At 36.9% G+C, this 25,698-nt stretch overlaps 2 protein-coding genes across 23 annotated transcripts in view; one reads left to right on the forward strand and one right to left on the reverse strand.

Annotated features, from left to right (window-relative positions):
- HPS3 (HPS3 biogenesis of lysosomal organelles complex 2 subunit 1) overlaps positions 1–12,758 on the forward strand; it is a 39,303-nt gene extending 26,545 nt beyond the window's left edge. The window contains exons 11-17 of one of the 10 annotated variants that reach the window (XR_003237562.2): positions 315–548; positions 1,811–1,996; positions 2,340–2,528; positions 3,769–3,876; positions 7,475–7,681; positions 8,416–8,510; positions 11,853–12,758. Coding sequence is in view for 4 of the 10 variants with exons in the window: in XM_026015770.2 (XP_025871555.2) it covers positions 315–548; positions 1,811–1,996; positions 2,340–2,528; positions 3,769–3,876; positions 7,475–7,681; positions 8,420–8,510; positions 11,853–11,980 (1,143 nt within the window). In the remaining 6 variants the exon portion in view is untranslated. The remainder of the gene's footprint in view (positions 1–314; positions 549–1,810; positions 1,997–2,339; positions 2,529–3,768; positions 3,877–7,474; positions 7,682–8,415; positions 8,511–11,852) is intronic. The other 9 variants (XR_011995302.1, XR_011995301.1, XM_026015770.2 and 6 more) reach the window with 9 other exon arrangements.
- CP (ceruloplasmin) overlaps positions 2,073–25,698 on the reverse strand; it is a 63,394-nt gene continuing 39,768 nt past the window's right edge. For 6 of the 13 annotated variants that reach the window (XM_026015769.2, XM_072727112.1, XM_072727113.1 and 3 more), the window contains 7 exons: positions 25,225–25,364; positions 23,925–24,053; positions 22,426–22,532; positions 20,736–20,952; positions 20,024–20,163; positions 18,748–18,910; positions 13,910–14,051 (listed from right to left, as the gene is read on the reverse strand). In XM_026015769.2, the coding sequence (XP_025871554.1) occupies positions 14,035–14,051; positions 18,748–18,910; positions 20,024–20,163; positions 20,736–20,952; positions 22,426–22,532; positions 23,925–24,053; positions 25,225–25,364 (913 nt within the window). In that variant the 3' untranslated portion in view covers positions 13,910–14,034. Of the gene's footprint in view, positions 2,526–6,319; positions 6,425–13,909; positions 14,052–18,520; positions 18,911–20,023; positions 20,164–20,735; positions 20,953–22,425; positions 22,533–23,924; positions 24,054–25,224; positions 25,365–25,698 lie in introns of those variants that run through there. The other 7 variants (XM_026015767.2, XM_026015768.2, XM_072727107.1 and 4 more) reach the window with 2 other exon arrangements.

Genomic DNA, 25,698 nt, shown 5'->3' on the forward strand with positions numbered 1-25,698 from the left:
TAATGGACTTTTAGGTGTAATTTAATCAAATTATTCTCTTCTTTTGAATTCCCGTTAAAATTGGAAATGTTAGCCACAAGTTGGTACATATTTTCACTGCTTTTTCTTCATTATAACTCAGCAAAGAGATCACTTCAGGTCATCTCAGGTCTCCCACATTATCATCATGAACTCTGTCTTTTTTTAATCCAAATGTTATAATTTTATCTTATTTGGAAGTTTATATCTTGGCTTTGTATCGCTTTTTTTTTTTCCTGACTTTGTTGCTTTCTGTTGGTTAACTGACCTTTTATTTCTTAATTATGTTCACAAAGGAATTAGCAGCAAAAGTCGTTGAAATGTTCCATGTAGCTGAGCCAAAGCAACTGCCCCATATTCTCTGTAGTCCTTCTATGAAGAATATTAATCCTCTAACTGCCATGAGCTATCTAAGAAAGCTGGATACTTCTGGGTTTTCATCGATCTTAGTGACATTGACCAAAGCAGCGCTGGCTCTGAAAATGGGAGATCTTGACATGCACAGAAATGAAATGAAAAGCCATCCAGAGGTACAGTGCCCTGCTTGGTATTAACAGCAGGATGAAACAGGACCTGGTAGTCCTGAGGTGTTTCCTTCTGGCCTCTGCCTAGTTCATTTTTTCTTAGTCATAAAGGAAAATAGACTTAATGTTAGAAAAGAAGTGACCCAGAGTGGGAGTGCTTGGGCTTTGGATCTGGTAAATGGAAAAGAAATAAGAATGATCAGTGGGAGCAATGGTTATCCAAAGACCTTTCAATTTTGCATTAGGTTCAGAGCACAGTACTTGGTACTAAAGAATATACAGGCTCTGCCCTAAGGGACAGTCTAGTCTAGTTATGAGGGATATGGTATGTCCACTGAAACAGAATAGAGTGTTGTGTATTCAAGTACAGCAAGTGAGTTAACCATGAATGAGCCTTAGGAGTCTAATAGTTGAGGAAATGGCCTGCACTTGGGAAAATTAAAAATTATGTGATGGAACATTGGTATTTGAATGATACATTAAAGAAAAGGAAGAGGAAGTTTTTCTTTCAAAGAGAGCCCATGTAGGGCCATGTGCCAAAGATGTTAAACATTAAGGGAAGAAATTAAAAGGTAATATTGAGCACTTATAACTTCCTAGGTCTATTCTAACCCTCTTGCATATGCTATCTTAACTAATTCTTACAACAATCCTCTAAGTTAGAAGCTATTACTATACCTTCTATACAGATGAGGGAACTAAGACAAAGAGAGGATAAATGAGATGAGTTGTCCAAAATCACATAGCTGGTGAGTGTTTGAGCCAGGATTTGGAGCGGGTAATATGACTTTTGATCCTGTGCTCCTATACTGCTGTTTGTTGCCTGTGATCAAATGCCCACAGTATCACATTAGTTTCTAAAACAAGAAAGCAGAAGTGCTTTATCATTGTACAAATGACATATTTTGTTATGCTGAAGAGAGTGAGTCAACATTGAGGTGTGCTCTTCCTTTTGAAGAGTACAATTTTAGAAAGATAAATTTTCTTAGGATATATTCTTTTTATATTTTTAAGGTATATTATTTTTAAACAGCTAGACTTAAATATAAGGCTCTCTATAAAAATAGGATATCCTGATGCTTAAATATTAATAACTTCTTCAAAGACAGTTAACAGCGATGTCCTTCTTAAAGCAAGAGCTTTGTAGTTAAAGAAAAAGTTGACATTGAAATATTAATAGTTTAACCATGAACCTTGAGCGCAGTGGCATATATTTTCAAGATGACTGCAGTGCACATTTTGATCCTAAATATCTTGTTTATCTGAAGATGAAGTTGGTGTGTGGCTTCATTCTGGAACCTCGGCTACTGATGCACCAGAGAAAGGGACAGATTGTTCCAACTGAGCTTGCAGCACACTTGAAGGACACTCAGCCTGGACTGCTTGTGGCTGCAGTTCTGGGTTTACAGAAGAACAACAAAATGGGAATTGAAGAAGCAGATTCCTTTTTTAAGGTTTGTCATTTTCAAAATGTAATGGTTCTGGATAGGCCGATAAAATTGGTGGGGGACAGGAAGCAGAACAAGAGACTGAGTTTTCATTTGTTTATTAAAAAAAGACTTACCCATAACAAATTTATAAAAGTACAGATTAAAAGAATGTATCTAGAAAATTCCATTTATGCCATCAAGAATCTGTTTTCTGTTCAAATATCTGAATCTACTTTCCCCTTGTCATTAATGCTAATGATAAATTATTAAGTGCATCGCCCACACGATGGAGTGTATTCAGACTAGGTGTAACTCGATCAATACTATATTTATCTGGGATATGGGGGCTTGTTCCACTGTTTTCAAGGTGCTTTGTGGCAAAGATGAAGATATAATTCCTCAGCTCTTGGTAGACCTTTGGGAAGCTCAGCTTGTAGCAGGTCTCCCAGATGTGGTTCTCCAGGAACTCTTTTTCAAACTCACATCACAGTACATCTGGAGATTATCCAAGAGGCAGCCCCCTGACACCATACCATTGCGAACATCAGAGGATCTGGTGAGAAAATAGAATAATAAGTTAAATTAAACTTATACATTACACATTACAATACTTTACCTTCTTATTTATAATGGTTTACTAGCAAACCTCATTTATATTACCAGATATCTTATAGACAGGAATTAAAGATACACTTAAAACTCGTCCATGAGTAAATTCCTTGCATGTTAAATAATTTTGTTTTGTAAAGAATGCCCCCTGCTGCTCTTAGATTACTTACTTACATTGGTACCAGCAGTAGACAAAGCAAAGGGGAGGAGCTTTCCCCAAAACACATCTGTACTCCCTCAGGGGATAGCTACAAAGTAGAACACAAGAAAAGACCCATTTGCAGACCTTCATGGTGGGAGAACTTCAGAAGGCTTGTGGGAGAGAGACTTCCTTTACTGGACTCATTTCCTGTCAGTTGCACACACAAGAGCTGTTCTGCAGCCCTTGCAGGAGCCCTAACAACTCTTTACCACTTCCTGTCCCCTTCCTCCTCTACTCCTTTTTGTTGTACCTAATGTGTGTTCACTGGAAAAGTTACTTACTTCTTGAATAAGGGGCCTTTATGAGAAGTATCTTGTGAACTTATGGAAGAGATTTTGCCTAACAAGGAAAGTAGTAGAAATAAAAAAAAAAATCTAATATTACTGTTAAGTTTTTTTTGAGTAAAATTAGCTTAAAAGCAGATTTGGCTTTTTTTTTTTCTAGAAATTTCTATTTCTTAGGAATATTTGAAAATTTAAAATATAAGGAGATCTTGGGGTGTCTGGGTGGCTCAGTTGGTTAAGTGTCTGACTTCAGCTCAGGTCATGATCGCAGGGTCCTAGGATAGAGCCCCACATTGGGTTCCACCCTCAGCCAAGAGTCTGCTTCTCCCTCTCCCTCTGCCCTTCCCTGCCACTCATGTGCACATGGGCACTTGCTCTCTGAAATAAATTAATGAAATCTTTATAAAAAAGAAATAAAAAATTTAAAAATATATAAGGAAATATTTAGTGCAGGTTTTTTTTTGTTTGTTTTTTTCTTTCCTTTTCCATTTTTGGTGCAGTTTTATTCAGTGATAAGCAGCAAGGCCGAGACTTTTCCAGGGGAATATTTTCTAAAAGATTTTTTTTCCTGTTCCCAGAAAAGTGTATACCTTACTCTGTGACATGGTGGAAGATTAGCAATTGCCTGCTCTTTGTGAAATGGGGGAAGAGAATCTTGTTTTGTTGTGTTTTGCTTATGATAAATTTCTTTTACATTTTAGATAAATGCCTGTAGTCATTATGGCTTAATCTATCCATGGGTTAATGTCTTAATATCATCTGATTCATTAGTGGATAAAAGTTATAGAGAAGACCTTTCAAAATTACAGGTAAATAAAAATGTCTCTTTGTTACGAATATGCGTTCAGTATAGTGTCAGATTTAAACCTGGCAAGACCTCGGGTGTCCTGTTAATCTAGAGGTTATATATTTTTTTGAGAATGGGGGACAAAATCCGTAGTTGGGCATACTCAGGAGCTCTGGAGGACATTCCTGCTTCAGCCTGAAACTGCTGAGAGTAGGGCTGGCAGCTTCCCAAGGCTGGTTCTGTTGCCTGCAGAGAGTGAGTTCACCAGGTCTCATGACTGTCTTGCCTCATTTTCGATGTGCTTGGAAACACTTTGTGAAATGAAAGTATGGCAAATATTTAGCGGTGTTTTTATTGATGGCATTTGTTTGTTTGTTTAGTACTCATACATATTAGGCCTCTAGCCCAAGCACACCACCACTGTCTAATAGAAAGTAGGTTAAAGTAGCCAGTTTATCTGGCCCCTTGAGGAGGAGTTTTAAAAAAATAAATAAATATCAGAAAATGTAGATCATCCTGCAGGATTTCTGACTGTGACAGTGTCTTGACCACAAATGAGAAATAAAGTCCTTCTCTGACTTGGTGGACAAGGTAGACTAGATATGTGTATGATTTTATTTAATGTAGTTCAGTGGCCCAGGGACTGAGTATATAACCCCCACACCTGCTTTGTCTGGTCTATCCAATGTAGTACCAATATATAATAAAATTGAAATTTCAAATGAAGAATTCTGATTTTCGAATTTTTCTTGAAAAATTCAGCAGAACTGGTAACCCTGGGCTTTCACTGCCTCTGAGACTTGAGAGTTGGAGAGAACTAGTGGCTCCCCTCTGTGGTCAGTGCTCTGGTTGTTCTGTTTGCCACAGTTCTTATCTCTCGGTCTTCCTGGTCCAGACACGATGTCTGGTGTCCATGTTTCTTATACCCAGTTGCCCTCACTCGTTTTCATTATCTGCTTTGGCCTCTTTAGGTTTTTGAGTTTGCAACCCCTGATTTACACTGGGAACTGGTGTAAGTGTGGTTACTGTTTATAGAAACCAAAATGTCAAGTTGGGGATGAGGTCAGGGAGAGAAGCTCAAGAGCCCGTATTGCTTAGACTCAGCCTTTAGACAGGACAGGCCTGAGTTGTCTCCAGAAATGGAGATTCATAAAATATTGCCAGAGAAAATTCTTGTTGGTTCGTATATTCTAGTACCCTTATGGTACAGAGGTTCCATAGGGCTTAGCCTCAGATACATTCATTCAGCAAATATTCCTCAAGCATGTGCTGTGAATGTGTTCTGTGGCACTGGATGAGCCAGGCAGGGCCTTGCCCTCCCAGATTATGTGTATTAAATATTTAAGATCATAATTGTAACAAGTCCTGTTAAATCTCACCTGATAAAGCTTCTAAGCATATTTATAATCACTACTTGAAAAAGTATAATTGAGTGATCTTTAAAAATTCATTTTAAAGTAGTTAAAAAGAATGCATTCTTCTAGGAATCTTTGCTGTTAAAAGATAGAAATGTAACCAACCTATACTTTAAGAAATTATTTTCCTAATTGTATCTCTTTCTAGATCCTCTGTGGGTTGATTAGTCTTAATCATTAAGTAAAAAATAACCATCAAGGAACAAAAAGATCTCATTTGTTTTCACCTAGAGGAATAGGAGGTTCAGAATCACCTGGAGAACTTTTCCAAAATTGTATGATTCTTCTATCTCCTGCATCCCACCATCACCACGCAGATTTGATGAGTGTCTGTCTCTTGTCCTCAATCACTGTAATAGTGTATTTGCGCAAAACTTAAAAGAATCTATAAATCATCTACATGTCAAAAAGCTGCTATTTGGAAAGACACAGTAACTAGTAAATGCCCTGCCTTTTGTCATAATTGTCCTGGTCCCTTGTCCCACTTCCTTGCCAATCACCACTCCTTAGATTGTGTAGGTAGAGAAGACAGAGTGTGGGTTCTAGCCCTGCATCGTTGGCTGAGGATGAGGGATCTAGATCAGAGAAGGAAATGAACAGTGCATGTGTTGGGTGTGGAAAGGAGTCCATTTTCAATACTGGAAACAAGAGGAGCACTCTGCTAAGAAGCAGACAACATTAACAGTATTTTCAAGAGTAGTAGTAACCTTTGGACCACTTTTAATTCATTGATATTTGTGTTTTCTGGTGTTTCTTATTTTGTTAAACTTTTTGATGATATGGATACAACTAAGTAAAAGTTCCTGGGTAATCAGTTTTGTACCAAGCCTCTACTAGTTTCATTTAACCATGATTTGGTTTACTCATGCCTTGCTCCTTTCTACCCTCCCCACGATCCAAATTAATCAAAAGTTGAATATAGAAATAACCTGTTTTTTTTTTTTCACATGGGAAATCCTACAAGTGGCAGATGGTCATGTTTGCTGTCTTGTCAGGAAATTATTCAGATGAAGGTGATTTTTAAACTTGCAAGGATGGAAAGGGACCAACCTTATGCTCCTGTCCATTCCTTGGTAGATACATGGAATAAAATAATCGCGCTGAGTATAAACGAATAGTTCACGTTCCACATCCTCTTATGCGTCTGAGAAGATGCTGTAGTAAAAAGGATACAAGAAGAAAGAGTCAGGATATGACCATCTCATCTTTATCCAGAAGAAAGGGAGAGCAGAGAATCTTTTGGTGGTAGAATCAAAAGTAGTGTTTCTAGTTTAAATGTTTAAGAGTAAAATATTAGTAAAGTCCTGAATACTCACCTACTACCTTCTTTATGTCTTTCAGCTTGTGGCAAATAGCATTGATACAAATTATTAGGTTATTAGCAATTGCTTTAGTTTTCTTAAATGTTAACTTTTAGTTTGGGTTATGTATGCAGTGCTTGCTTTTATAGAAAATTTGGAAGACACAGGAAAGTGTCCTGTGTCTTACTGTCCTTCCATCCAGTAAGCTGGTCTGTTTCACATTTCAGTGCTTTTCCAAAGGCATTTCTATATGTGCACGTACCTATGTAGATTTTACAAAACTGATCATGCTCTGAATATAATTTTGTATTGACATTTTTTTTACTCCTCATTTTATTATGGGCATTTTCTCATTAACTAGCCTTAGAAAATAATTTTGATGGCTCTATAATATTCCACCATATGAATGTACTGTAATCTACTTATTCCTTACTTAACATAGATCTTACTTGGTCAGTATTACAACTACTCTTGAAATGAGCATCACTGGACATAAATTTTGACCACATTGTTGATTATTTCCTTAGGATAAGAATCCTAAAACAACAACAACAAAAAGAGTCCTAAAACATTCCCATTAGTTTTCATTGGCAGTCTTTCCAAAGCAACTAAAATCATGTTAGTTTAGAAATAATTGCTTTCTATTAAACAGATTTTTATTCTTTAAATTAGAGGTGGGTTTCAAGCTTGTTTAATATTTCAGTCCTCTTAGACATATAAATAAATACTGTATGCATGTGCTCTAAAACTGCATTCATCTTTTTGTTTCCTGTTTTTTGGAAAGTGATGTTTGGTCTTTTTTTTTTTTTTTTTTGGTCTTTTTTTTAAAAAAATTGTATTCTGTATATTGTGCTTTAGTTTTTTGGGTGCCTCATTCCGTAACATTTCACTTTTCTGTTCATAGTCTCTTATATGTGGTCCTTCATTTGACATAGCTTCCATTATTCCATTCCTGGAGCCACTCTCAGAAGACACTATTGCTGGCCTCAGTGTCCATGTTCTGTGTCATACGCGTTTGAAAGAGTATGAACACTGTATAGACACACTGTTAGAAAGATGCCCAGAGGCGATCATTCCATATGCTAATCATGAACTGAAAGAAGAGAATCGGGTATGCTTTTCAGTTTATGTCTTTTAAGTTTGATTAGCGATAATCACATTTGATAGCCTTGTTGCCTTATCTGTAAAACGGAGACAAATTATATCAATCCAACCTCACAGGTCTGGGTGGGACCATATATGTTTAACATGTTATGGGCTTTGAATACTGTTAGAGACTTAAAAAGTATGGTAATTGTATGCTATCTTCATTAAAAATTTCTTGTTTGGAAATAAAGTAGGCTATTACCTGAAGACTTGGGAAACAATATGTGATGGGAAAATATTTTCTGGGCTATGGGGTCCTTAGCTTAGAAATTAGAAGAGTTTTACATTTTAGTACTTCTTCCTCCCTCCCTACCTTCACATCCTTCCTTCCTTCCCACTTTTCCTTCCTTCCTTCCTTCCTTCCTTCCTTCCTTCCTTCCTTCCTTCCTTCCTTCCTTCCTTTCTTCTTTCCTTCCTTCTTGTCACTTAAGAGATGATAATAGGACATGTCTATGTTTCTTCTTGAAAATAGCCAAGTACATATGTACAACATACATATCATTAGATATTTCAAGTTACAGACCTGATTTATGTTATAATTTAAGCAGAAGACTAGCTGCTGATGTAACTTATGTTGTAACAAAGTTTGGTGCCTTAATCAAAATAGTGCATTTTTGCCCTGTGCTTTCCTGCACAATCTTATTCTCATTGGAAATTTGAGTGTAAAATATACTTAAAATTTATTCATTTTTTCCTAAGATAGACTTTATGGTGGAAAAAACTGCTTCCTGAACTTTGTCACAGAATAAAATGCGATGGAGAGAAAGGTCAACTTTACTTGTCATCATTAAAAGGTAAAATAATCTTTTTTGCTTGATTATAATTTTGGGTCTTAATTTTAGTTCCCACAATTTGTAGAAGCCTTGCTTTCTCTAGTTTTTTTCATGTGATTCTCAAATGATGTGACGCTGTCTTAGCATTATCATCTCAAGACATCCATCACGTTGGTTATTCATTTATCTCTTCTAACCATGGAGCTGATGCTTTTAAGTCAATCTTTTCAAACACTTAACAAATTATCATAGTCCTAGAAATGCACAACCTCAGTATTTTTAAAACTTGAATAGCCATTAATACAATTACATTTTTTATTGATGATCTGAGTGCTTAGTTTACTTCATATAGGAAATTAAGATTATTATTATTAATTATAATTGTAAGCAAATACTAAGGAATAACAAGATTCTCAAGGATTTAAAAGATATCTATAAATTGTGCAGTGTTTTACAGAATAGGTATTGTTTGAATTTTCATAATTCATAGTTACTTGTAAATCTTGATAGATTTGTCAACAAGTTGATATCAATCCACCTTTCAATCTGGTTAAATTGACAGGTTATCAATTTCTCTAGTCTTATATGCTAACATCACCAGTTAATTATTGGCTTGATGACAAAGGCTGTGATTATATTGATTTCACTGTGCATAAAAGATTAGAAACTGGCAGTGCTGGAACTGTATTTTCCAACTGACGTAATTGGTTTTTAAAGTGTTAGGCAGAACCAGTGGCCACTGGAGGGTGTTTTTCTGAAGTTGCCCATTTTAAGTGAAATTGTATGCTTGTGACTGTGAAGCTGTGGTGACTTGATACTAACTTTTTGTCCTACCTATCTCTCTGGGTGATTTTTTGGTCTTCAGAAGGTGGAAATTTCAGATATTTGATTGCCTTGTCCTACTTGTGTCACACTTATCACATAACCTGGAACTGATTATTTGTGTGGATGGATCACTTTCCAGTGAAGCTATCCCACATCTTCATACCTCAGCAGCATCATTACCTAGTCAAAAGACTTCATCCGTTTCTCATCCACATCGTCATACTCTCTACCCCTAACCTATGCATCATCATTCCTCTAAATGTTCTATTTTCCCGTATCATCAAAATGTCAGTGCGTATGCATAGATATGTGTACGTGTGTACGTGTGTGGCTCATAGGACTAAGTGCTGTGTGTAACTTATGTTTACTAGACTTGAGAACTGCAAGAACTGTATAGCGTTTGTTTGTTTTTTTCACTTTTCCCATTGTGCCCTTCTCACCAGCAGTATGCCTCTCCTAGGAAGCATTCTGTATTTTTTGATTTGAAGAGGAGACACCTGAATAACTTCAGGTCCATTTTCAAAGGAAGTATTTTTTTCAGCAGCTGTAGTACACTGAGAGGAGAGCAAGATTAGTTCCAGGTCTGCTACTGAGTGACCAGAAACAAGCCAGTGCCTTAGTATCCCGAGACTAATGAGAAGTTTAAGATTGACTCCAAAATAAACGTTAGGCAAAATCATAAGATGGAAAGGTTGGAGATGGAGGTCAGGAATCTATATAATATGCTTAGGAGTTTGGATTTCTTTTCTATCTAATGCAGTATTTCTCAACCCTGGCAGTATTTTACATTTTGGACTGATAATTCTTTCGTTTATGTGTAGCGGTCCCCTGTGTGTTTTAGTATGTTCAGCAGCATTCTTTGCCACTAAATACCAATAGCGCCCCCCCAATTATGATAAACAAAAATGTCTCCTTACATTTCCAGATGTCCCTGGGGAGCAAAATCGTGCGGGTTGAGAACCATTGTGCAGAGCCATTGAAACTGGGGCTAGTGATTGGCTTATTTCCAGGAAATATTTGTTACTGTTTTTGTGGCGTAATGAACTGTGCTTATTATTGAAAAATTTACCACTGTAGTAAATTACAAAAATGAAGTTTAGAAAGTCATTTAAAAATCCCATCAGCCAGAAATAATGATTTTCAGCATCTGATGAATATTTTCTAGACACACTGGAGGATTTAAAGTCCTTTACAGATTTAAAATATTGACCTTATTCTTGAAGTTATAACCTATATAACTTATATATATATATATATATATATATATATATATATATATATATATATATATATATAAAACAACCTTACTGATTGGCAGAAGAGAAGCACTGAGTAGTGGCAAGATTTTTGTTGGCTCTATAACATCAATACTGGCCCCCAACTCTGTTTTTTAATACCTAGGATACTGTTTTTAGGCTCCACATTTAGACTACATAAACTCGTTTGATAGGAAAGTATTGATAATTCTTGTTTTTCATATGGGTTTTGCAAAGTAGTAAGTAGTCATTGTTTATTAAGTTTCTATTAATACTTTAGATATGCATCATTATATTTTATTTAATTCTCAAAGGACTCTGGAAGCTACTAGCAATTGGTACCACCCCATTATAGATGAAGAAACTAGGACTCACAAGGTTAAGTGACTTTCTTAAAGTCACAGAATCTGATTCCAGAGCTAGGGATCTTTCCCATACATCACTGCTGATCTGTTCATTAACATTTTAGCAACATGGGCACGTCATTCCTTTGTGTAAGGGATGACATAGGTTGCTGAATATTAGAGAGATGACTTTGAATAGATGCACACACGTCTGAGCAGGAGATTTTATATTTCTGTCACTCTGCAAATAGAATAAGTGGTCGGCCAGTGAGGATCACACAGGAAATGGAACCCGGTGTTTTTTTACCAACACTGTTCTTAAATATCACCCCCTTCTCTTCCCAGCAGAGGGCAGCATGTATGTATCAAGAAACAGTAGAATCATAAAATTGCATCATTCTCTTTATAAAAATGTCTGCTAAATCCCTTCATAATTGAAGGTCTACACTAGAGCACATTATTTTACATTTTGGAAAAATTGGTCATGAAGACAGATTTGTACTTATTAATAACATGGAAATCTCCTCATGGAGAAGAGCTGATTTAGGAAGATGTCATCCATCAATTAACAGTATTTCCTGTCCTAGCAATCTTTATAAATTAGCTGCAACATAGCCCTAACATTAAAGATAGTATCCAAATGATTTTATTTTTCCTTAGAGACTAATAGACGTACACTGAAAAATAATGTGATAATCCAGCAATGAAATAGTCAAAATTGCATAGAACTAATATAAAATAAGCCTCCAAGCATTTTAGAAAGAATAAGAAGTTGTTAAAACCATAAGCAGTCTGTGAGTTTTAAAGACTGATCTTTTTTTTTTTTCCTTCGTAGTTATAACATTTTGTTGCCTGAACTAGCTTTGAATTGGTTGGGTGATAAGAAAGTTGGATGAAAGACTTTCAGTTCTAACTCAGATACTCTGTCCTACCAACAGAAACATTGTCAGTTGTTGCTGTGGAACTAGAACTGAGGGATTTCTTGAATGTCCTCCCAGAAGATGGCACTGCAGCTTTTTTCTTGCCGTATCTTCTCTACTGCAGTCAAAAGAAATCTTTGACTTGAAGGTATCATTTGAAAAATACTACAATGCCATAAGAGACTGACTTAAAAAAAAAAAAAACTGAATGTCAGGTAAAAATGTAAATAAAGGATTTTCATATAGAATATGTACATTTCTTGCAGATACTTTCTGGATGCTTACCTTACTATGTAGTGGTAATATTAGTTTGGTACTTTATGATCTGCATCCACTTAATTGTCCAGAATGTAAAAAGGTTACAAAACAATTTTCTCAAAGAAGGCATATGTTTTTAAAGACATACCCTGATTTTTATTACAAGGAACATCAAATCAGTGAGAGAACCATTTTGTAGGTATGTTTGAAAGAATGTCACTCCAAGTTGTCCAGAATTTATTCTTGATTTTCCCAGATTCTCAATTAGGTTTCTGTTTCTTCTTCTTCTTCTTCTTCTTCTTCTTCTTCTTCTTCTTCTTCTTCTTTCTTCTTTCTTCTTTCTTCTTTCTTCTTTCTTCTTTCTTCTTTCTTTCTTCTTTCTTCTTTCTTCTTCTTTCTTCTCTTTGAATAATTTTGTGAAAGAGGTTAATGTTTTCCCACAGTAAGAGATTTCAAAGTTTTTTGTTACTTTTGAAACTTATGCTGTGGTTTTTCCCTGAGTCAATGAAGTAGAATTTACAAAGTCAACTTTCTTCTTGTCTGGCCATTAATGTAATTTGTTGGATGCATGTTTTTCAGCCAAAGCCTTGTTTCTATTTCTTGTTGATGTGTACTTTTGCTCTTTTAGCTAGAGTATGTGTGAAAATAAAGAAATATATCATTGCATTCACAGTTGTGTCTTCTTTTTTAATCTTTTATTAAACAATTTTGAGTCCAAGTTCAGCTCATTGATAGTGTGCTTTGACATTAGTTAAAGCTGGGGAAAAAAATGCTACTCACCCAGCATCTACCACAGCTATGTTTTTTTTTTTTTTTAAGATTTTATTTATTTATTCATGAGAGACAGAGAGAGATAGAGAGGCAGAGACATAGGCAGAGGGAGAAGCAGGCTCCATGCAGGGAGCCTGACGTGGGACTCAATCCTAGGTCTCCAGGGTCACACCCTGGGCTGAAGGCGGCGCTAAACCGCTGAGCCACCTGGGCTGCCCATGCCACAGCTGTCTTTTGAAACTTTTCACCTGATGTCAGTGTTCATCTTTACAGGATTTAATCTGTAGAACTGTTTGTCAGTTCTGCTTTTTCCAGTTCCAGATTATTCACCTTTTGACCATCTCTTCAAGGGTTCACAAAATCCAGATAGATTGACATTATTTTAATTTTTAAAATTTCATCTTGTTTCATTTTATTTTATTTCATTTAAAAAATTTATTTAAAAAATAATTTACTATTTTTTATTTTATTTATTTTATTTTATTATTTTATTTTATTTAAGATTTTATTTATTTATTCATGAGAGACACAGAGAGGGAAGCAAAGACACAGGCAGAGAGAGAAGCAGGCTCCATGCAGGGAGCCTGACGTGGGACTGTGGGACTCGATCCTGGGACCCCGGGATCACACCCTGAGCCAAAGTTAGATACTCAACCGCTGAGCCACCCAGGTATCCCTAATTTACTATTATTTAAAAATGATTTTTTTTTTTTTACATTTTACTTTCTCTACACCTATGCCCTCATGTCCTGATGCACCTCATGCATTAGGAATGATGTTAGCACCATGTTAGATTTATGTGGGAAGCCAATGGTTGGGAACATTTCAATGAATCTTAATAGGGATCCTTTAAGAACCATCAAGAACAACATCTGGTCGTAGATTTTGGGGGTAGGGGTGGAGAATACAGTTTTATAAAGTTCTGGTGCTGAAATGAAGAACCTATATAAATCAATTGTAAGTGTATTAGAGTCAGTCATGTGTCTGTTGATCTTTTCATATGAAACAAGGTAACAGTTTCCCCCACAAATTCATGAAAGCGTACATTTTCTGTCTTTTTTTTAATGCTTATAGCCATTCCAAAGTAAACTTTTTCTTCAGCACTTTCATGTACATTATTATGAATCATTGTTTTTCCATTTTATTTCCACTTATCACCAATTTATTTCTTTCAGCGAACATTGGTGTCTATAGAAAAAGAAATTTTAAGACCATTATTAAAAGCAGTACAGTAGTCCCCCCTTTTCCATGGCTTCAGTTATCCACGATCAACTGTGTCTAGAGGCAGATGTTTCTCAGAAGGTCAATAGTCGTTTAACACGGTGTCACAATGCCTATGTCATTCATTTCACTTCATCTCGTTATGTAGGCATTTTATCATGTTACACCATAACAAGAACAGGAAGGATCAGTACAGTATGAGATGTTTCAAGAGAGAAAAAGACCACATTCACATAACTTTAATTCTAGTATATTATTATAATTGTTCTATTTTATTGTTGTTAATCTCTTACTGGGCCTAATTTATAAATTAGACTTTATCATAGGTATGGATATATAGGAGAAAAAATAGTATATATAGGGTTCAGTATTATCCACAGTTTCAGACATCCACTGGGGATCAACATATCCCTTGTTAATAAGAGGGGGGGACTACTACATATACCATATGGTTTAAATATATTCTAATTTTTAAAAGTTACTTTAATTATTTTTGATTCATTTCTATTTTTCCACTTTTTAAAAAATTTTATTTATTTATTTATGATAGTCACACACAGAGAGAGAGGCAGGGACATAGGCAGAGGGAGAAGCAGGCTCCATGCACCAGGAGCCCGATGCGGGATTCGATCCCAGGTCTCCAGGATCGCGCCCTGGGCCAAAGGCAGGTGCTAAACCGCTGCGCCACCCAGGGATCCCTGTTGTTGTTGTTTTTTTTTAATTTAAAATCTATTAACTAACATATAGTGTATTATTAGTTTCAGAGGTAGATTTTAGTGATTCATCAGTTGCATATAACACCCAGTGCTCACTACATCACATGTACTCCTTAATGCCCATCACCCAGTTACCCAATTCCTCCATCCCCCTCCCCTCCAGCAACCCTCAATTTATTTCGTATAGTTAAGAGCCTCTTATGGTTTGTCTCTCTGATTGCATTCTATTTTATTTTTCCTTTCCTTCCCCTATGTTCATCTGTTTTGTTTCTTAAATTCCACATATGAGTGAAATCATATAATTGTCATTCTCTGACTGATTTATTTCACTTAGTATAATACCCTCTAGTTCCATCCATGTCATTGCAAATGGCAAGATTTCATTCTTTTTGAATGGCTCAGTAATATTCCATTGCAAATATATATACCACATCTCCTTTATTCATTTATTTGTCAATGGACATCTGTCCATTTTTTATACATTTAAAAATACATCTCATCCTAGTACTGCTTTATTTAAAGAAAAATTACTTTCCTCCTTGCAAGATTATATTATAAAGGGAATTAGTTATAAAGCGAAAAATAGTAATTTTATAGTAGAGAAACCTGACAGTCATCTCCTTAATCAAATGCTCAAACTTGACATAATTGGTAAAGGAAAAAAAATCAACATCTTTTGCCTCTTGTTATGTGTACTGAGAAAAACAATATCACTCCTGTAAGAATCTTGCCAAAAAATGCATAACCTGAATCTAATCATGAGGAAACATTAGACAAACCCAAATTGAAGGACATTCTACAAAGTGGTTGCCCCGTATTCTTTAAAAATGCTAAAGTCAGGGCACCTGGGTGGCTGATTTGGTTACGCACCTGACTCTTCTCAACTCAGATCATGTTCTCAGGTTCATGAGATGGAGCCCCAAGTTGGGCTCCATGCTCAGGGGAGAGTCTGCTTGTGATTATCTCCCTCCCTCTCCCTCTGCCTTTCTGCACAACCCTCTCTCAATAAATAAATAAATCGTTTTTTTAAAATGTCAAAGTTATAAAAGACCAAAAAACTGTTCCAGACTAAGAAGACAAGCCAACTAAACATAATATATGAGTGGGATTTTCTTTTTCTGTGAAGAACGTGATTAGAATAATTTGTGAAATTTGAAAAGGGTCTGTAGTATTGAATCATCTTTAATTTCTTTCTTTTTTTAAGATTTTTATTTATTCATGAGAGACACTCAGAGAGGCAGAGACATAGGCAGAGGGAGAAGCAGGCTCCTTGCCGGAGCTTGATGCAGGACTCGATCCCAGGACCCCGGGATCATGACCTGAGCCGAAGGCAGATGCTCAACCACTGAGCCACCCAGGTGCCCCGAATCATCTTTAATGTCTTAATTTTGATAGGTGTATTGTGTTTATATATAATAATATCCTTAGTTTTAGAAAATGTGGGTATATATATTTACCATTGTATGTGTGTTAGGGTGGGGGTCAGGTGAATGGGAAAGCAAATGTGGCTATCTAAAATGTTAACATTTGGGGAATCTGGGTGAAGGGTATATGGGAATTTTTTGTACTGTTTTCTCAAATTTTCTGTAACTCTGATACTTTGTCCAAAAAACTTTTTAAAATTCTTTTTTGTGTTGTTGAATTAATAGGTGGTTAGATATTTACGAAGCAGAATATTGGATTGAATTGGGGTACTTAATAGAAGAAATACAGAATATACCATCCCTGCCTATAAGTAACTTAAAGCGAGGCAAGCTTTTTTCCTACAGACTCCTCCAAAAGGTTATCTGACTATAGTAGAAATGTCACAATCTAAAAAAAAAAAAAAAACTTTTCTATTTGTCAGAGGAGGTCTTTATTATCCTTCCTCCAGTAGGGAAATGAAGCATAACATTAAGTATGACAGGATATCTGCAATTCTTTTCTAGTGATATTTTTTCGTTGTGGAGGAAATTGCCTGTCTCCTGGTGCATAATATTGAAGAATTTTACTCTAACCTGATGTGCTTTCTTTTCTATGTCAGGATAGCCAGAAAATTTTCTAAGATTCAGAATTAATCTTAGACTTAAAATTAGACTTACTCAAAGCTTTATCAAACTTTAAAGATAATTTTGACTGGTAAACATGGCTCCCCATTTTCCTGTTTATAGTTCCAACTATCTTTTTTGTTCATTACTGCTTCTTTCAGTTTACAGTTTCCTTCTATAATAATAATAATTTAATAATTTAATTATAATATAAATTTAATATAATAATAATAATAATATAATAATTTCTCTTTCATCTCTTACCCAGTGTAAGTCTATTTCCCTTACATTTGCTATTTGTTCTACAGTTTTCTCTATGGCTTTAAAAAAATCTCCCTTTTCTTAACCAAGAAATCATCTGCCTCCCCTTCCAGGCTAATTCTATAGTAGGAATCTTTTCAGTGTCGGGCTGTGTAGGATCACCCTGCAGCAGCATCCTCTGCAGGTTATGCATTTTGCACACATGAATTTCCAGAATGTCTGCCTCCGTGTTCCCTCACTCTTGGTTTTTACTCTGAGCAGGACCATCCTTCTGTGTGGTGGTTTACGTGTGTGCTGATATTCTTTTAAACACTATTTAAGTTTTCTTTCTCATGTTTGACGCTTCACCTCATTTAGTAGTTACTGGTATTAAACTCAGTGGTTTATTTGCCTGTATTTGGTGTTCCAGTACTCTCAGTACTACCCTTTGTAATAAAGGGTTTTAATAGAATAGTTTTTTTATGTTACGAGGTGTTTGTGTAAAAACGCGGGAGCAGACATGAAAACATGTTGTTTGCACTAACAGTTGACATTTCAGTGACTTTTATTTTTTTTAAGAGATTTATTTCTATATTTTCTTCCACTTATTTGTCCCCATTTATGCCCATTTTGAAGAGGAAACACAAGGAGTTGTTTTCTCTACATCATTTCCCCCTATTGGATTTGTTTTTGCCAACTCCAACAATTCTGAACTCAGAAGACCCAGGAAACACCCAAAGCCTGCAACCACACAGCAGGAATTTCCCTCTGTAGAACACAGTTTGTGAATATTTACCCATTAAAGGGCTGTTCATTTTCCTGTGTGTGTCCTGTGCACATGTGTATGTACGTAGGAAAGAGTATTAGTGCTGGGGTGGGGGAAACAAGAAATTTAGATTCTATTTTTTTTTTCCTGGATCTTGGCTATAGTCTGAACAATTTGTGTCCTCCAAAATTCATATGTGGAAACCTAATGCCCATGATGACAGTAACTTGGTAGGGCCTTTGGGAAGTGATGACGTTATGAGGGTGGAGCCCTTGTGAGTGGGATTAGTGCCCTTATCAAAGGGGCCCCAGAGTGCTAGCTTATCTTCCACCATGTGAGGATGTATAATAGGAAGTCTGCAACCTGGGAAAGGGCTCTCATTCAACCATGCTGGCACCCTGATCTCAGATTAACAGCTTCTAGAACTATAAAAATAAATATGTGTTGTTTCTTTTTTTTTTTTTTTTTTTTTTATATGTTGTTTCTAAACTACCCAGTCTGGTATTTTATTCAGCAGCCTGAATGGACTAGATAATCTCTGACAAACAATAATCAATAATACTTCCCCTCACCCCTAGAAGTACAGAAAGACATTTCTGCCTGATTGACTATTTGAAATTATACTGATTTGGGGGACCGGGGAGGGAGGCGGGGAGACTTCCTTGTGTATCAGGTACTACCTAGAAAAAAGGTTGAATGTTTTTTATTAAGAAAGAAATTAAATTCTAAATGCATCTTTTGTAAGTCACAGTTAGTCTTTTGTATATAACACAACCACTCTCTTATATCAGTTTTAGGAATAATTACGCTGCTTCAAGCTGGTGCTTCACACTGGGTGAAGTATTTAGGCAAAGTAGCACATCTTGATTATATTCATGATACACGACTTCTAGAATTACTAACTCGATATTCACCTCTATTTGATAGAACCGTGTAAGTAGTTTCCATTCCAGCATGAATGTGGTCGGTCACATGGCAGTGGAGTAACCAGGTTCCAGGTGTTCTTGGAAACATTTCTACAGTTTGGTATGTCCCAGGGAAAATGTCAAAGACATCGGACCTATAAATGCCCCTGTGCTTGATTAGAAAAATGACAAATATTATATAATGTGTATTATATGTAATAGTTCAATCAAATACTTTTTCATTGGCCAGTTTAGGGATACGGGGAAAATGAACAAATCTGTTTTTAAAAAGAGGCAGAGAGAGAGAGACTTTACACATTTCTGCGTCCAATACAAACAGTGAGATGTGTGGTCGTTGAACTCCTGCTAAATGCCTGGCAGTATGGGCCACAAAGTGGGTGTGAAGGAAAGATGTGATGAGAGTCATTCATCCTTTAGGTCTACCTGGCTCCTCTTACACTCCGTTTGCCTTTTTATCAGAGCACTTGAGTTATGCAAGGGAATTTAGCTCTGACCTTATTTCAGTCCTAATTTCACTTTTGCTGAACCTAACCTGGATTAGTTGGCCTGTGAAACTTTGTGGCAGGGATGGTAATGCAGGGAGCAGAAAAGGAGGCAAATGGAGAAGTCAGAACCAGGGGCAGTTCAGGGAGAGTCTACACTAGACTCGGAGCCCTTGGGCGGCATTTCTGCAGGGACAAAATTGAGAGCCCCCTAAGAATATAACATCTATGTAAACCAAAATACAGGTGGCAAAATGGCCTTTCCTGCAATGGGCTGTGTGATTGCTTCTGAATTTTCTACATTAACTCAAGGTAAGAAAGGGAGCTATTGACTTCTGCTGAAATCAGCACTGGGTGAGAAGTAGAAGTAGTAGCATTAAGATCTGGGGACCAATCAGTTGCCTGACACCAAAATGATAACATTTTTCACTTTCGGCCATTTAAGATTCAGAAGTTAGAACAGGTAGAGATTATAAATTAGTCTTGTCTCTACTGACTCATCATTATATGAACATTCTTAACCTCTCTGCTAACAATTCTATCCAAATACCTTGCCAGCAATATCTGAGCAGAATTCCATGAAAACCCATGAAAGCCTGTAAATCCAAGAAAGGGCCCAATGTGTACAGAAGTTGGTAACTGCAATTGAAATTGCTGTGTGGTTCACTTTTTGAAAATAATTTAGTTGTCTCTTGAAACTTTTTTTTTAAATGAATATTTTCTTCATTTGAATTAAAACATTTTCCAGTAGAGCAAGACTAATGACCATGGATCACTCTTACCTTGTATCCGAAGCTGTGGCCATGAAAATGTACCGAGTGCAGGTCTATTTCATTGCCCATTCCCATCAGATACCAGTTGACTTCATCTCCCACATTCATCCTGAGGCCTCGTAGGTTCCCAAACATTCTCCCGTTAATAGCTGGGGAAAGCACATGGTTTTTGCGTTACCTTTTAGGATATTTTAAATCAATAGCAATTTCACTGACAATATGATTACTAGGTTAACGTATGGGATCTTTTTGAGGTAATGGAAATTATTTCACTACAGATAAGGAAATGAATACTTTAAGGTCAATAATGTCACACTGGTTTTCTAGTCACTTAGCACCAAAAACCTTAATCCTAATTGCGAGTTTAAAATGGAATGAGACTTTGGAATTGGGAGAGAAGTTAGTAGATGGTTTTTGCTTTGACCAGAATTCTCACATGCACAGTGAGGCAGAACTGGTTTATTAAAAAATAAATGAAGGTGTGTGGGTGGCCCAGTTGGGCATCTCTCAGGGCATGGTCCCTGGGTCCTGGGATCGAGTCCCACATTGGGCTCCGCACAGGGAGCCTGCTTCTCTCTCTGCCTATATCGCTACCTCTCTCTGTGTGTCTCTCATGAATAAATAAATAAAATCTTGAAGAAAAATTAAACAAATGAGTAGTCTCCAAGCTAATTTTATTTGAAAGAAGGGAAAAAATAGAGTTTAAAATAATGTATCATACCATGCATTTTATTGCTTTCTATGAATTCTTTATCATCTTTGTTTACTTTCTCAGGGTGGTTAGAGTATGTTTTGATGTTGTCATCTATGTACCAGGATTCATTTTCATCAAAAACAAAAAACAGAAGGGAGAATTCCAATTTTAATATGGGATGGAAGAATTCCGTGTAATGTCTCCGGCAAACAATCAGTGTGCCAATTAATCCACTATAGAGATCCTGAAAACAAGCAAAAACTTCAGTCATCCTCATGATGTAAGTCAGCATCTCAGAGAACTGGGACCTTGGGAATTTAAAAGGACTCATTTAAATAGTGGGATTTGCCTACCATAGTGCTGTTGGGTCAGTCACTTTCCACTTGTAGTTAAATTGGACTCATGATGAGTAGTAGGTAGGTTGAATGGGTGATGCTGAAGTAATAGAAATGTGTGCTGGAGCCAAATATTGGCTCAGCTAGTGAGCAGCCATTTAAAAGAACCCCAAATGAATAGTGCTGATTTGCCTATTCCGTAAGTCAAACACTATGCCAGTCTCTAAAAATCCAGAGATGAATCAAACAAAGCCCCTGCCCTCCAGGAACTCAGGCTAGTAGAGGAAATAGAGGATGGAAGAAATGAATCACTTGTTGCGATGGGAGGAATACAGAGGAGAAAGACCATAGTTGACAAATCTATGAGAAGTTTGGTTTGGCTGGGTGTCAGCAATGGCAGATTAAGTCTGGAAGAGCCTTTGAGCCATATCATGTTCAGGAATTTTAGATTTTATCTTATGTGTCATAGGTAGCCATTGAAAAAATGAATATGGCATGGCAGCAGATTTGCATTTTAGGCCAGTCATCTTGGTGGTGGAGTGAAAGAAGGATTGAAGGAGGAAGAGGCTGGAGCCTGGGAGGCCATTGCAGTAGTGAGGCAAATTATAAGAACCTGATCTATGGAGATAGAAAGAATAGACTATTAGATGTAGGTGTCTGAATTGCCTGTCTGAGCCAGGGGGAAGAATTAGATACTTCTATCCAGGGTTCTAGATTGAACAAATGAGTAGATTTGGAATTTATGGTGCTACTTATTGCAATAGGAAATACAAGAGGCGGAGGATGATCTCAATTCCATGTTAGAATTGTGTTTCCAGTGCTGGTGGGACATGCTGGTGGAGATGATCAGTAGGCTGGTGTATAGAAGTCCGGAGAGAGATTTGGACTAAGATTTAATTCTGCAAAAGAATCTTGGAACAAGTTCTGATTTGCAGTTGTTGAGTGTTTTGGTGGCTTTGAAATAGTCAATCAAGTAGCTTTAGTTGTGCTGGATTGACTACTGAGATCAACACTTTTATTATCATACAATAACAGAGCTCTGAAATCATGTACCTCAGCTCTTTGGTTTAATGTATTTTTACGTCAAAAGGGAGGTGAAATACTTTTATATTAATATATTCATATTTATCATAGATTCATATTTTGTTTGATTAATGTTTGATTCTGTTACTCATAATCAGCAGTCATAGGGTTAATATGTTTATAACTCTATCCTTAAAAAGAAACAAACCAAAAAATGAAACCAAAGTGAATTGTAGAGAAGCTTACTTTGCTGGGATTTTAAGATAGAATTGGATCATAGGAAAACTCTAATCTCATCTTTCTTCAACTGTGTGTCTATCTTGGGGATTTTCACAAAACATAAATGATTTAAAGTTTACCTTAACTTGATCCACAGTTGAATAGTAAGCCCATGGAATACAAGCAGAATCCTCTATTCCAGCCGCAGCTCTGTCTGGGATCTTCCATGTGTAAATGCGAGTTTTACCTAGATTAATCAAGTGTTAACACATCAGGTTACATTTGGTACATATTTGATATACATATAAATACACACAGTAAGCCTTGATGACCAGTGACCTAGAAACTGGAAATGTCAAGGTAATTAGTTTTAAAAAGTAGTGGAACTCAAAATTGCTTTCAGGAATTCAGTTTTTAGACAAACTGTAAGACATATTTTTATTTTTATTTATTTATTTATTTATTTATTTATTTATTTATTTATTTATTTATTAGACAGACTTTTAGATCTTCTTTGTCAGTTATGAGTTACCTATCCATGACACACGTACAATACCACCCACCCAGGAGGTGGCAATATCAATATTATAATTTGAAGGAACTTTGTGACACATCTTTTTTTAGCTTGAAGTATGTTTCTGTAAAACACTGTCTTCAGCTGTCAAGTGATATCCCCTAGTCACGTGTGCAAGTCTTCTATGTGCTTATACCTGGACTGCCCGGAGTAATTCCCTGGGCCTTCCTTTTCTCCTTTTTCAATATTATCCCTAGTGATTCCACAATTCCTGGTGAGGAGCCCTTAGACCTTGTGATCTCAGGGGTCACTGACTCATCACAGTGACCCCCTCTCTGGTCTGTCCCATCCTGTCATACCATACACTGTTTCGTCACAGCTCTGTCAAATATAGGACACTGCCATACCCTGGACCTTGACACTTTGAAGATAGCCAGTGGCTCCACCCTTCTAATTTGTCAAGGCCTTTACTGTCTTCCATTTGCTGTGGGCTCTTTTCCAGGCCGATCTCTGCTTCCAGTCTTCTTAGAGTTTTGTCCAAGTTTGTCCAACTTGACTTTTAGCTGTGGGCACTCACCATCCACTCCATTTACATAGGCCTCACTGTTACATATTCATGCTGTCAGACTTTCATTAGCCAGAGTCTGACAAATGCTTTCTAGACAATCAAGCAGGATAGGAAGGGTGGTTTCAAGGGATGTGGTAAGACTTTTTCCTCAGATTCTCCATCTTACCTACCCCTACCTCATCACCCCTTTTCTAAGCAGAACATTTCACTGAGAATATGAAGCATAGACTCACCACCTGAACTTTATCATCTCTTCATCTATACTCTTAACTTCATAAACCAAAAAAATAACATTTCCTTCTCTTCCATTCCCCAGCCTGCTCAGCCACCCATAGCAGATGCCCAAAACCTTAGCACTGTCCTTGACTCCTCCTTCCCTAACATTCCCTACCCTTCCCTTTCCTTGTAGATGCATGGAGACATACACACAGATACACCTCCCTGCATGCCCTCTTAACCACCATCCATTTGGAAAGAATGCCTCTCTGATGATAACAGTCATTTGTAGAAAGCCTATAATGCTTAATAAAATGCAACCCCTCTCCCCGCATGAGTACCTGGTAAAGTTGGAATAACTGTAGAATTGTCTGTTTTCACCCCATGGGCATGTATTGAGTAGGGCCTTGTGGCCATATTTTTAAAGGTAATTTTAACTTTATCTCCAACATCTGCACGAAGTTGTGGACCTGGCAAAAGTAAGAAAGAAGAGTGGCTTATACCTATCAGATGCAAAATTCTAACTCAGTAATGGAAGCAAATATCAGGTAACTTTCTTAGCATTAAGGCCAGAGTCTATTCCCCGCCCCCCCCTCCCCCCCAATTTTGGCTTCACACTATACTACTCTTAGATTTACACCTGGCCTCAGAAGATTCAGAATAAAAACACTAGTAATGGTTGCCTCTATAAATGGAAACCCAGCGTGCTTCTCTCATCAAGAGTCCTATGGGAGGTTTTGGCCTAAAAGCCCCCTGCAGGGCAATGCCCTAATCTTGGTGAGTCAACTATGACCCTACCCTGGCCAAGAGTCATTATATAGCACTTGCTCTCATTTCTCAACATTTGGACTTCCAGGCTTTCTTGAGTGTGAGTTTATGGCAGTACTGCATTTGGAAGAGTGGGTGGGGCCACCCCCTCCCATTTCTACCCTCTCTCTAGCCAATCTTAGCTTGTCTGCTGCTAAGAGAATTTCTGAGACCCAGCAACAATGCCATTCTCCCTCGCATGTCTTCTTCCAGGAGTTGAGGATAGCAAGCCCCAGGGTACTCTGTTAGTATGGAAATACAGTGGGGCTGGAAATGATGTCCCTTGCACTTGATAATCTTGAAGAAATTTCCCAAGACCAATGTTGGTCAAATTCTTAGACATTCTCTCTTAAAAGGATTTCTGAAAAAAGGAAAGCAACTCTTCCATGCCTTGTGTATGGCAACAATTTTTCTTTTCTTTATTTCCTTGTCTATATGTACTTTTATTTCTTGGAGTTAATCACTCACATGGCTATTTTAAAGACAAATAGCTATGACTTGGGAGGGGGAGATGGGCAGAATAACAGGGAGAGTCTAAGATTTTCATTAGAAAATAATTTCTAGGAATTTCACCAAAACTATAGGCATCAATTTGACGGACACCAAATACATACAATTTCATTAGTATATGGGATAATGCTTTGTTTCTAAGAGAGGTAAGGAATATTTTTATCCTGCCATATTCTTTAGTAAGTATAGGCTTCTTGTTTTTATTGTATAACTTTTATTTTTATTTGAATACCTTTGACTATGAACTGGGAAGTTAAACCTGTGGACACGTACTCTTATTGCACATAGTATCACATCGCTACCCCACACCGATGATTAAAGTACCTAGAATTCCCAGATGTTCTTCTCTATTTTCTCTCTTCACAGGAACTCTGAACATGCTGTCCATGTACCGCCGGTACACAACTTTCTTGTACTTGGAGCCTATGTAAAACTCTTTCTTATCTAAAAATACATTCGAAACACTTAAACAAAACAGACACACGAGTAAGGTTAGTATCTGTCTTAATCGAAGTTGAAGTTGAGTTTTAAATTTTGAATAAAAATACAGTTTTCATTTAAGTAATTATGCTAATTTTAATAGTACTCTCCTATTTCAGCAAGAAAGAATAAGACTTTAGAAACAGAAAGATTTGGTAGAAAGTGCTTCTAGGTGGGAGCGAAGCCCTCTGAGACCTGGTGCTGACTCTGCCACTAGCTAAAATGACCTCCAGCCAGTCATTGGCCTGTGGTCCCTCAGTTTCCTCACCCCTAAAATGAAGTAGGAGATGACATGATCTCTAAGGTTTCTCTGCAGCT

Source organism: Vulpes vulpes, chromosome 11 (assembly GCF_048418805.1).
Source record: "Vulpes vulpes isolate BD-2025 chromosome 11, VulVul3, whole genome shotgun sequence".
Taxonomy (NCBI): domain Eukaryota; kingdom Metazoa; phylum Chordata; class Mammalia; order Carnivora; family Canidae; genus Vulpes; species Vulpes vulpes.